Source organism: Epargyreus clarus, unplaced genomic scaffold (assembly GCF_041222505.1).
Source record: "Epargyreus clarus isolate Ecla_fem2 unplaced genomic scaffold, WU_Ecla_fem_2.2 ptg000005l, whole genome shotgun sequence".
NCBI classification, from domain to species: Eukaryota; Metazoa; Arthropoda; class Insecta; order Lepidoptera; family Hesperiidae; genus Epargyreus; species Epargyreus clarus.
The window spans coordinates 10,893,079-10,906,565 of NW_027332213.1; the positions used below are offsets into that span (position 1 = coordinate 10,893,079).

The 13,487-nt window shown below is 32.4% G+C and overlaps 1 protein-coding gene and 1 long non-coding RNA gene across 2 annotated transcripts in view; one reads left to right on the forward strand and one right to left on the reverse strand.

Annotated features, from left to right (window-relative positions):
• The window catches only part of LOC140742283 (uncharacterized), a 35,196-nt gene extending 21,938 nt beyond the window's left edge, over positions 1-13,258 (forward strand). Inside the window, exons 2-3 of the long non-coding RNA XR_012102263.1 lie at positions 4,540-4,601; positions 12,322-13,258. This is a non-coding gene — a long non-coding RNA (uncharacterized LOC140742283). The remainder of the gene's footprint in view (positions 1-4,539; positions 4,602-12,321) is intronic.
• On the reverse strand, positions 6,907-8,320 carry LOC140757816 (uncharacterized). The gene is made up of 3 exons (XM_073093687.1): positions 7,511-8,320; positions 7,171-7,299; positions 6,907-6,959 (listed from the first exon to the last, which is right to left on the reverse strand). Exons 1-3 carry the CDS (start codon positions 8,115-8,117, stop codon positions 6,907-6,909), a joined length of 789 nt encoding a protein of 262 aa, XP_072949788.1. The 5' UTR covers positions 8,118-8,320.
• Positions 13,259-13,487: the final 229 nt, after the last annotated feature.

Sequence of the window (13,487 nt, forward strand, 5' to 3'; positions counted from 1 at the left end):
TTAGGTACTTATGGGATCATAAGCGACGCTGTTGTTGAGATTCAAATTTCTTTTTAAATTTTCCGACATTACTTTTTATATTTACCTAAACCTACGTCGACCAACGTGTTTTTTTGTCTTTGATTTCATTGAACTTAACTTTTTGAACAAATCAGATCCGATTATTATTCCCTTCGTTAGTTTTGTTCTTATATAAACAATATACATACATTAGATATATTTTAACGTGCTGAAATCTTTTTTGAAATGCGTTACGGACGGAAATATTATGGACTTTATTATCATTGATCAGAATATTTTAGGAGAAACCAAATGTTTCATTTCGCTTATGTTGGCATATTTATGGTATATGGTAATATACACATTTTCATCTGCATTTCTGGGAGTTACGTTGAAAAAAGTTCTCCATGGTGTGAGAAATCTACTGATCGGTTTGACACGTGAGTTCCGGATTCAATCCCCGGCCAGACAGACGACTGTTAAATGATAAATTTAGATTTCCATCCTAAGTCTGGGTGTTACTGTATCCATCTTAGTGTGTGTTCATAGCACCCACAACACAGGACATCTAGTGTGAGACCATTAGTATAGATATTAGTAGTTATCTTATAGCGTACTTTATAAAAATACGAGTAAATAACAAACACACAGATACACAGCACAGTAACAAGTTACAATAATGGAGATTTACGTTATCAGAGCTCGGAGTCTGCGCCGCTCGATACCCCAGCACCCACTGCGCATGTGCGGAACCTGGCTGATTCCTCCCTTTATGCATGTTAATATGCTATATCAAAAGGTCTGACCTTTCGCCTCCCTACAGCCTCTTAGGCTTGCTGATACATGTTCGTTTTGACGTAGATATTTCATCTAAATACATTTATTTGTCACTTTCCTGGTGAATCGAGAAAAAATACAAACAAAATGTCGCCTTTGCTACTACAAGAAAATTAAAAAGTAGTGATTTAATTTATATAAACTACCTATATAAAATAGTATATAAAGTAACCATATCAATTAAACAATTAACTTAGGTTCAAAAATATTTAATTTTATTAAATTGAATTACAAGGACTTAAATGACAGAGTTTCCAATCTTCCCTTTTTTGATTAGAAGCGAGAGTCGAAAAAACCTAAGTTATAACGTATGTATGACATACATGTATATGTATGTATGTATATGTATATATATACGTATGTATGCGTTGTCAAAACTGAAAAATATAAGCTTATATACCTCAAATATTTCGTCGCTTTTTAAGGTAAAAATCTAGGCATAAGTTTATACAGAACAGTATTCGACACATTATATTTTAAGCCAAAAATAAATTTTCATACTATTGCATGTTCATATTAACTAATTTCTCTAAAACCGCTCCAGATTCACACATTCCTTATTACCACTCAAACCGGATTCCTAGAGAGCCGTTCAGCCAGGTAGCTGTTATTGTAATTCGGGAACTAATTTTATCCCTCCATCAGCCCTGCATTCCCTCGCTCCCTAAAAGTAAACAACGAAACGAGGGGCCACGTTAGAAGCTTTAACTCGAGTGGGGAGACGCTAAAAGAGGGAAATTCGTTATAGAAGGTAATCGTTAAATGAAATCCAGTTATTGTTAACAAAAATGAAAAAATATAAAAAATACCTATTACGTATGTCGTATATGTATTACTCGTATGTACATCGGGCCTTTATTATAACGTACTCACATAGTAGCATTTTGGAAATATTATCATAATGTCTAAATAGGACGAGGAAAGGAAAAGTAAAAAAGGTTCTTGGTAGATAATAATTATCATGAATAAAAATTAAGGTAGCTGTAGGTATATTAGATGCCGATTATCTTTTAAAACAGTGACGTCATTCTAAATCCAATATGGCGTATGTGTCAATATGGCGGATCAATTAATTTTATGGTGCGGGTAAAAAATTAAAGGGAATGTTATTTAAAAATGTATAAATTTCTTTTAATTTAAAATTTCACTATTGACTTATACTGCTTTAAACATGTCACCTTTTGAAGATTGAGAACCTCTTACCTCACTTTGAGAAGTTACTTGAAAAGGGAAAGGATGGCTGTCATTTGAATATTTCATGAAATAAATAACACGGCATAAACAAGAGTTTCCATCAGCCCCCGGTAAAAGTTTGGAACCCTGGGAGGAAAGTTGCGTGACAAAGTTGTATCAAAATTAATGCATTTTATTACCCCGCTGAGTTATTTTCATTGTCATTAAACTTCCAAAGTTCATAAACAGTCCTGTAAATAAATAATATGTTCTCGGCTTTTGCGATCGCGTGTCTTCCCAGTTTCACCTTCTTGACAATTCAGTTTTTATGGACTTTGGTTGTTTTGTAATAATTTAAGCATAATAAATTAATAAGCCCATTTACGAAGACTTCGAGCGCCCCATTATGTCTTTTGTTATTAACGTTTATTTTATATACCTAAGTATTATGGTAGGTATAAACAATGTTATTTTGACGAAACTTAAAGTTAATGTAATTACATAGTAATTTATTAAGAACAATAAGAAAAACGATTAGGTATAGTCCGCGCCAAACTGCTAGTCCGCTCTGAATATGTTGCGAGCAGGTGTAGCCATACAATTTGCTATGGCGACGCGATTCATTTCTATATTCAACGCGGACTATTCATATAGGTTACTTAGGTATCTACATACTTTACCATGTATATGTATATGTACTTATGCATATGTACCTAGATGATTTATAAAGTATGATAGATCGTCTGATAAACGTTAAGTAAATGAATATATCGTAATAATCGTATATTTTATGAATATCATATAATAACACACCTTTAGGTCCAAAAATACCACGAATTAACATAGGTAGGTATTGATTTTACAAAGATATCGGAACGGCCCTAAATTTTCCCCACGATATAATCTCTCAAGTCGCTTCAAGGCGTTTTGGATAAAATTTAAATTCTCCGAAAGAGCACTTCATAATATTTCATTCCGAGATAATCCGAGTTATCTTGTCTAAATAAAGTTTTATCAGCTACCTGTTTACCGAATGACAAACAAATGGTGCCTTAGTCTATGTTGATAGGATATTATTAAGTGTAAGCAAACACTTGATACGGCAGCTTCCGTTGCCTTAATCTTTTATCTTTTAGATATCTTATTATAAAGCAAATTTAGGTAATAATTGGGTTAGCATCATAATCGTTTATCTTACACGCGGCTTAAGATTAAAGTTATTAATCTATAGCCTATTAAACCATTTAGCTATTAATTTTTAACTCAAAGAAACATTTGATTTTTATCTTATATATAAAATTCTCGTGTCACAATGTTAGTTACCGTACTCCTCCGAAACGGGATTACCGATTTTCACCAAATTTTATATGCATATTCAGTAGATCTGAGAATCGGTTACTATCTATTTTTCATAGCCCTAAGTGATAACGTTTCTCCCTTAACACTTTTTTATTTATATGCCAACACAACGTTTGCCGGGTCAGCTAGTTTTAATATAAATGTAAGTTAGTAAATAATACTCAGTTCAAAATAAAAATATAATAGCTACTATTTGCTCTCGCGATCGAATGCATTGTTCTCGTGGAATAATATTATGACACAATAAAACATGTCTGACCGAAAAACTGGAACCAATGTTGGAACTAAATTAAATATGACGCAGTAAAACAGTTTGGTAAAAATATGAACTTTAATAAAACGCCAGGAAGCGTATAATAAATCCTAAGTCAGTGACCCCGTGACTTGAATTATGTATAATTCCGTTATGCGAAACGCGTTTTGTTAGAATAAAAATAACTCGACGAAACTATCATTCGACTAGACTCATAATTGCGATTAGTCATACAACCATTAACATGGTTATATGAGTATAAAAATTTAGTAATACTTCGTGATCGTACACGTGAGTCGCTTACGATCGAAAATAGATTAATGGAAAAATTTGTGAACCAAACGTCGGTAATAAAACGAAGACACGACATCTGAAATCAAAAGCTCGGTGAATTCGAAGTGAAAGTTATAATGTTCTTCCTTATAACAGGCAGAGGGTTTCGTAGCAATGTGGCAAAAATGTCGTTCAATTTATGCCCAAATTTTAGTCCCGACTGGTCCCTTTTTGTTACCATCTGCGCGCCGCGCCGAACCGAGAGTCCAGACAGCTCCACCCTAAAAACCGTTTAGATGAGATTCCTATCCTTTCGCTCGCCTGTCAGTTCCCATATCGTTATCTCTGTCTAAACGCTGGAACGGCCAGGACCTGTCGCCCGTCTCGTTTTTGCACACGGGCTCAGATTGTTCCATCCTCTCTGACTCGTAGTAATTCGTGTATTTCCGCTTCCCACACGAATGGCAGCCATGTTTGGCGGGACTGTCAAGTCAACGCTAGTTTGGCGCGATCGAGCAGGATGAACAAGGTCGGTTTCCATCACTGGAAGCTTCCAACATTAATAAATTAATATAGACAGTGCTTTAATCCGGTCACGCAACATTTTCTTATAAATATTTATGATATATGTGAAAATATTTCAGATGCGGCCATGAAATTTCTACACGGAGCGCATGGACGCCGAAGGATATAGGATTGGATAATGGTAAGCAATATTTATTTTAATTATCATGAATATTCAAATTTAAAAAATATTTATTTCGGCAAATAAATTTACTAATAATACTAATCAATAAATTTACTTATAATAATTTAATAAAGCTTAAAAGATATTACTATTTTCGATTTAAATCAAAAATACTAAGATATATTACATTTTTATTTGATGGTGACAATTTATTAAAAAATATACAATGATTAGGTAATCGCTATTCACAGCTCTATAAACGGATAAAATGTTAATTACCTGTTATTCGTAGGTTTAGGTATTTTTGATGATTATTTTAATTATAATTTATTCATCAATATAATTTTTAATGATTCACATTTTTTCATTAAATTGTATATTAAAAAAACGGAATATTAAAATTTAATACATTAATAGATATTGCTTAAAAATGTAAAATGTAAGTCTGTTCAAACCAATTAAATTTTTAACAATAATCTATTTTATATAAAACTATCGTGTAACTTGCAATAGTTAATTTATATTAATCTTTACATACTATTATTTAATATTATTTCTTCACATAACTTATATAATTCATGTTATTTAAAAAAAAAACCTCGACATCGATTTATTGGAATGGTAACACGGTACCGAATTCCTAAAAATAAAATCTACCTACGGCTTACGACGTAGAGTATTGTAAGTTGTATCTGACAAAAATGTTTTAAGTATACAACTGGGTACCATAAAGAGCATGAAAGGCGTGGAGTAGACAAAGCCGACTATGCACTGCATTAAACTGTTTAACAAAGCAGGCCTGATAATTGTTGGAATCAACTTTCTATAACTCCAGCCAAATTGGAAGAAGAATGTTTACCAACAATCGTCGCTTAGCAACCGATAACGGGCATATAACAATAACCTTTTTTCATTAGCACAATTTATTAATGTATAATATTATGTAAAATAAAAGAAAATTTCCGTTATTTTCTATCCTATTCTATACACTATACCTAATGTCTGGTTTGAATTAAATATTGTGAATAAATATTTGACCTTGAGTTTAATTAGATTTCGAGAATAATCTCGCAAGATATATTTTAAATCAGCATTTAAATGCGTATTAAGTGAATTTATACAATTTTCTTAGATATTATGCTGTGTGATATTCTATTTTAATCAGAATGAATAAAATAATGTAATTTAGAGTAATGGTAGTTTAATATCCTCCATGGCAATATGTACACGTCTCGTATTTGGACTCTAAGAGAATAAATAGACTGTAAGTTAGTAAATACTCTACTCCCAGAGTAGATTGGAAAATAAAATTGAAATTGGTTTAGTAGTAACTAAAAATAAAAATAAAAACTTGGAGTTTTGTACATATTTATTTAGCTATTATTACATGTATGAACGGGTTAAAATGATTAAATTAAATAGCACAAATTACAAGTATGTAATACATCATGTAAAAATACAAATCCTTAAGGTTTTTTGGCCGCCCATTATAGATTTTGAATAAGACTCCTGAAGAAATTTCGAAGGTTAGTCCAGTTAGTACTTTTATATATAAAGAGAATGCAGATATTAGTAAACTCCAGATTGTAATTATTATAGTTTGTAAGAGTCTTGTTCAAAATTACAGACATGTTGTTATTATTCATCAAATTTACGTCAAACGGGAATTACATCAAACGGGAAAGAATACCATCATAAATAAATTATTCATCTTCTTCATCACTGGCAGAACTTGATGGACTTGTTGAACTGTCTGTCACTCGAATAATAAAATTGTCTATTACATTATCTGAAATGCCGTCAAGTTCTGCCATTTTCTTTTCCTCTTTAATTACATGATTGACACATTGTTGCCATGCCGCAGAAGTTATAGATTTAATTGCTTCACTTAATATTTTTTTTTAAATCAATTATTTTAAATGTTTTGTTTTTTTCTGCGACATGGCCTTTTACTTGGCCCCATATCAACTCGATAGGATTTAATTCGCAATGGTACGGTGGTAATCTTAATACCTCAATGTTGTGCTGCTTCGCCATTGTATCGCATACAAATGCTGAGTATTTTTCCCGTTCAGGTGTTACCAAGTCGATAAGCTGTGCTTTTATCATCTCTGCTTGGAACGAGATACCTTTTTCTGTTAGCCAACTTTGTATGTCTTTTTTTAACCAATTCATAGAAGGAACTCGTTCCAAGCGTCGAGAATGATATGGGGCATTGTCCATTACAATTATGGAGTTTGGTTCTAAGTTTTCCAGAGTTCTAGAGAACCACTCTTCAAACACCTTCGAGTTCATCTCTCTATGATAGTCGCCTTCACCTTTTTTACTTTCGAAAATTAAGTCTGCATTTTCCACAAATCCATCCATCCTCGTTACCTATAAAAAAATGATAAATATTAAAATGTGAAAAGTACATGTAGCAGTCTAGTGATCATATATTGACTATATGGCATAGAAACTATACTTTTACGTTAACCTGATTAGCTATGCATGAGTTTATTTTTTTACAAAACTTTTTTCAATTCCATGATAACACACATCTAAAATTATGTGATCTTAAGCTAACAATATTAGGATGATAACATACCAATGTGTACAACTATCAAGCGCTTCCCTTTTCCCGATGGAGCTTTCAAGCCAGTTGAGAGTCCCTCCTGATAGGCTTGTCGAGCAGACTCAATGGAAAGGTCTTGCCATATTTTACTTTTTGTATGTCCTGAAACCAAATAATATATTATTGCTTTAAATTATTTTAATATAAATAATTTTATACACAGTGTGTGCCAAAGATGTGATAAAATATTGATCATGACATTTAAATTCTACTTATTAATAATAATTTATATGGTTACTGTTTAAATAAAGATCAATAAGTATACAGAAATGATTGATTCTATATAAAAAATAAGTTAAAATTGTTTATGTACCTTCGTTAACCCAAGTCTCATCCAAATAATACATTTTGCGTCTTTGTTCTCTCATCCTTAACATTTTTTGAAGATAATAGAAGCGCCATCGCACAATTTCTTCCTTTTCAATGCGAACACTTCGTCTCGACCGTTTCAAATATTTAATCTTTAGTTTATTTAAAACTTTTTGAAAGGTAGTTCTTTTAAAGCTTGGTAAGCTGTCGTCCTCGTTCACTAAATTTAAAACTTTTTCAATTGTTGGTGGATCGTTATCAAAGAATAACATGTGCACCTTCCTACGAATTCCACTCAAGGTCATATCGTCCAATTTGTCCATTATTGTCCCCTTTTTAGGAGCTGGAGTCGGTGACGAAACTCGTTTATGAGTTCGATATTCTTTTATTATTCGGTACACAGTACTCAAATGTACGCCGGCAGTTTCTGCAGTTTTTTTTGCGACATCTTTACTGTATATAAAACTATCTTTTGGCCACATTTCTTCGATAGTTTTATAAATGTTACATATAACTGTTTTCTCCGAGGAACTGAGTGAACACCTCGCTCGTTTCTTCTTTGGAGAAGAAAACTTCTGCAGGCCACTCGGACCCGGTTGGGAATCACTCATTATAACAAGAACAACAAAACAAACAAAACGAAACAAAAAAAAACTCAACAAAATAACAGAACAACACTATAACAGGAATATTTAACAAACAAATAACAATGGATAACAGAGATATTAACACGCACAGTACTCGTAATCGTAAGCAGCCATGTTGTAAACATCATTGTAACACGACCAAATTCGGAGAGTGCGTTTCGTTATAGCTAAGCAATCAATGTAAACAAAATGTTTTTTTTTGTATTTGTAACAATGAACTATTATTATAAAGTTATATTTAAAATATTATACATTAGTATAAATAAAATTATTTTCAAATAATAATTTAATCATATACTACGAAAATAGTGGATAAATTAAAATGTCAGCTTACACTTCAAAAAATATTATTTGCTACTTTAAATAAAACGAAACGCAATTGTGTTTTTTAAATAGTCGGATTATAAAGCAATTATTATGCAGCTAATTTAAAATGAAGCAGTAAAAGTGGGGTTGTAAAGAAATTTACGTACTCTTTTTTTTTATGGACTGTTTCGATTTTTCAAAATCGTAACCAAAAGTTCTTATTACCTGGCATACGCTTATTTACAGGGTTTTCACTTACTTACTGATAAGGATATTTTATTCATCTTTGTCTATACGCAACAATATGAAAGTTGTGAGAGTACTTTGCATGTAATAAGGTATAGAAATAATGGATACAATTTAATTGTGAAGTTTTTTGTTGAATTAAAAATGAAAACAAGGATAATAGTAATTTTTACAGTACCAAAATTTTGATGACCCTAATATCTGTTTGTTTACATGAATTCTCTTCGCATCGTGGCGGAGATAGGTCGGCGCTTTTAGCGGCCCAACGTCGGTCCGTCGATGATTCTTTTGTAAATGTTACTCATGGTGTTAATAATTATTGCTTCCTTTCCACTGGAATGTTCATTTTGTTTGTTTCTTTTTTAAATTTTTAATAGAACGTTTGTTGCCAGTACCATTTTTGGAAGCTTTGAAAAGTATAACGATAAATCTTACATAAATAGGTCTCTTACATATTAAATTTTAGGGTAAGATTTAAGTATTAGAATAGGATAATATTTCTAAATTTGACATAAAATACATGTCAAAATTAAATTCAAATTATTCATTGATACATAATGGCTTGCTGTATTTAATATAAATTATTGTACTAAAAATAGTAGAGCGGTAAATTATTTTTTTAATCTGGCAGAAAGACCATTTGTATATTTAAAAGATATGGGCAATTAATTTTAAACCAGATATATCACAAAATTACATTACATAATAATCAATATAGATTAAATCTTGGCCATTCATCAATCATGTTCAAAAATAACACCTTCCGTTTGACTAGCGATTATAACACTTATAATTCTAATTTGAATGCTACCTATCGCTTTGTTCGTCACTGTTCACAGCTGTGCAACTTGTAGATGATCTAACTGACTCCATTGTCTCATACATGTTCAATAGTAGAAATGCAAATGACTCCTACATACTCGTAACCAGTCTCGAGTACTTGCATAATTATTGAGAAGTAGCTTATATGACCCCAGTTCACGGTTTAAAGTAGGTATTAAAATGCGTTATTTGACACAAATATTTTTTTGTAATTATTTGTAATTGTCAAGAATATTAATCGTAATTTTACAGTTAATTATTATATTTTACTCCGCTGTCTAAAAGACAAATTATCATTGATATTTCTTATTATTGTTTCTCCAAAGTTTAGTACTTTGAAGAAACAATTTCGAACGAATAATGAATTGTGTTTCCACCCACATATTCTTGGGTTACAAAAATATGGCATAAAAATTACATATATAAATTTCTATTTTCAAAAAAATATGTGTATTCTATTTTTGCTATTTTCAATAGCTTTTCCGTGCTTTGGATAGAAGAATAGTATTTTTTTTTTAAAAATAACCGTTTTTTGATTGCATATATGGTCATAGTTTTTTTCTAATTATCGGGCCCAGTAATTTAGTGTTCAGTGCCTACTATATGCACTCATTTAGCACATTAGCTTCATTATGCTAGCCCTGTTGAAACAGTAGGAACAATTTGTAAAATGGTATTCCGCTCGTGGCTGGCACATTCGTATCATCCCGTGTAAACAACGGCAATTATGCAGAGCGAACTAACAAAACGTGTAAATGGGCCAATTACCGCTGCTATGTAGGCTGCCGTACAATTAGTGGCTTGCTAATAGTTTTCATCACCAATAGTTTCATGTTCGACGCGGCGTGGAAGCTCATCAGACAGAGATCGCCTCTCGTTGTGATCACATCAGTTTTCGGTTGTGATACGTACATTTTTTTATTCGTTTCCTTTAGTTTACTTCTCTCACTTCTTTCGTATTGTTGTTTATTTCCTTTATTACATTTTTAACTTTGCATCACAGTTTTTCGGTATTATTAATTAAAATCTTGTGTTCTATTCGGTGTTTCACCGCTCCCACCTAAATTAGGTAAGTAATTTTATTAAGGATCTTTTTGCGCTCCTAATTTTCAATTATCCCCTCTTGCTCTAATTTGTTCAGAAGTGAAATAACACATTTAATTATCCGTGAAGCTAAATTATTTGCCAAAAATAGGTCGACTTTTCAAGCTTCCAGGGTGGAAATGTTCTTAGCCTTACATTTTACAACGAAATTTATGATAATGGCACTAAACGTTGTCGGAAGAAAATCTTGCTTATTTTCTTGTTATTCTTCTTTATTTATCCAATACCTAATTTCGTGAGCCGGATAATTACCTACATTTGTTGCGGCCATATTTATTATTATACGAATAACGACAACGAAATTTTAAATTGGATTAGGTTACTTTAATTGTCTAAATTAAAACATCACATTTAAATTTTAATATCGTAGTTTCAATTACAAGAATATAATAAATTATAATCACACATAATTTGTTTAATTTTAACAGATTATTACATGATTATGTCTAAGTATCTGTCTGATTAAATACTTACATAACGATAAGCCCACATTTTGGCTAAAAGTTACTACAAATTTATCGAAATCGAGATTCGTCCAACAGCTGCTAGTTTAGCCAGATACACGAGAGCTTCGTATAAGTCGCGAGCTTTCGGAATTAAACAGTTTGTTCGAGGGAAGTCGTAATTGGTTGATGAGAAGGGGAGGTCAGGTTAGAGTGGCTTTTATAAAGTGGGGGTCCGGGCCATTCATTCGGTCCCGGGCCGGGGGCGGGCTCATTGCCTGTGTCCGGAGCACGCATGCGCGTCCCCTGACCCAGTTGCCAGCGCCGCCGCGCCGCCGCGCCGCGCCGGATGCCGGCCTCGTTGCCCCAAGGTTGGCGTTGGCGAATCAACCGACGAATTCGCGACCCGCACAGACTTAGTGACGCGCCGGTTTTCAATCGAGCCACCGCAAAAACTATTGGTTTAATTTTTTGCTACCTTATTCATATTGTCTGCATCTAAAATTATCTTAGCAATTTGAATAGTGTTAGATAACAATCGTAATTGCAAAATCATACGTAACGTGATTATCGATCGCAGGCGTTTTGCTGGAACATGCTTCAACGGCTAAAGTGCCTTCAGTAGCTTCGTGTTTTTTGATAAATTTTCGTCGTGGCTCAAACGTTTTGTGACTCATAGTGATGTAATAATTGCGAAATGCTATATTATTACGTAGACACGCAACACGCTTTGTTGAATTTTGATTAGCACGTCCGTTCTAAAATGCATAGTGACTAGTTACGGGCGATTTCCTTCCGTCGAACATGTCGTTCGTTTAAATTAACCAGCTAAATTTTTCTACGCAACTTTCTTTTTGCGTGTCACTTTCTAACCTTGTCAGTTAATACTTTATGATTTAGCGATCAGTCATCCTTGGACACCAGCGCTGTTCAAACAGTGCCGTCCTCTCTTGTCTCAAATGTTTGTTTAACGCCGGGGCCTAAAGATAGCCTACTACAATTACGATGATCGATTACGTCGGTGACGCTACCGTGGCTCGTTACACGTTTTAATAAATTCATTGTGCTCGTGACACTGTATCGTGCGGCGATGTTTTTGTAATCAATAAAATTCTGCCAAACTTGACATCACTAATTTCAATTATGATCGATGTGCCTTCGACGATGCGTTTTAAATATAGAGTCTATTTAGTAAGTGACTCATGACTTGTTCAATTTTTCACTCGATAATTTTCTTCTTATTTCAGATGGTGTGGCCGTGCAAGCGCCTCGCGAAGTGGATGCAGAGAAGTTTATAATTATTATATTAATTTTAGTTAATAGTCTATTATTTTATTCACTAATATCTTCTATTTTGTTACTCGCATTATAATCTGTTCTCATAATTTTGTCTAGTTCCCACGTACTTATTTGTTTTTGGATATTAATCACCGAATATGGCCATCATTGTTACACTCTTGGTATTTTAAAAATCCCTGTCTTGAAGACAAACCGAAATATATTTAGAAATAATTACCGTAATAACTTGGTTACTTACTGTTAACTTTAACTTTACCTTATATTTTTGAGGCCTTGAACAATTTCAATATTAAGCAATAACAATGGAAAGATTCGTCTTAATTTAAACAGTAGCCAGCAAACGCTATCTAGATATTAGATGACTAAGTGATGACGTAATCATGGAAAATATTTCCACGCAATACATTATGAAGTTGATGTTCATGAATATATTCATTATAACACTTTAAATCTAAAACCGTAAAATGTAACATTTTTGTATTTTATTTTATTTTAAGGTATTTTAGGTCGTTCTAGGTTATTTGAAGAAAGAAGAGAAAAAGAATAATTTGGTGCCATCGGCATCAAAATTAGTGCCCTACATCTACCCTGTAGATCCGAATTTGTTTGAAGTGAGGCGACAAATTCGGTTCTAGAGAGGTTTGTGTGGTGCATGCACTGCAACGCCCTCAAGTCACTGATGATGTGAAGAATACGAAAACTGAAGAATTGTTCCTTCATTCCTTTTGTTCTTCATTCTGTGTTCTTCTAATCTTGTTAATTTGAATTATCATCATTGTACTAATTTATTGTATTGTAAGGTGTTAGTTATGTAAGAAATATATTATGTATGTTTTATGTAACAACCGAAAAATAATTTAAATAATACATGTTGTTTAAAATATATTTTGGCTTTTTTCTAATATTCAATACAATTTCTCAATTAAAATCAATAAAATTCAATACAATTTGTTATTACTATTTTCATTAAACAACAGAATTGTTAGATATTTCAGGAAGGAAATCATTAAAATTATTAACATGGGACCTAAACTTGTAATGTTTAATTCCATACATTTTAATAATAAAATACCTTTTATACTTAAATATGTAAATAGTGTAATAGGTACATAAA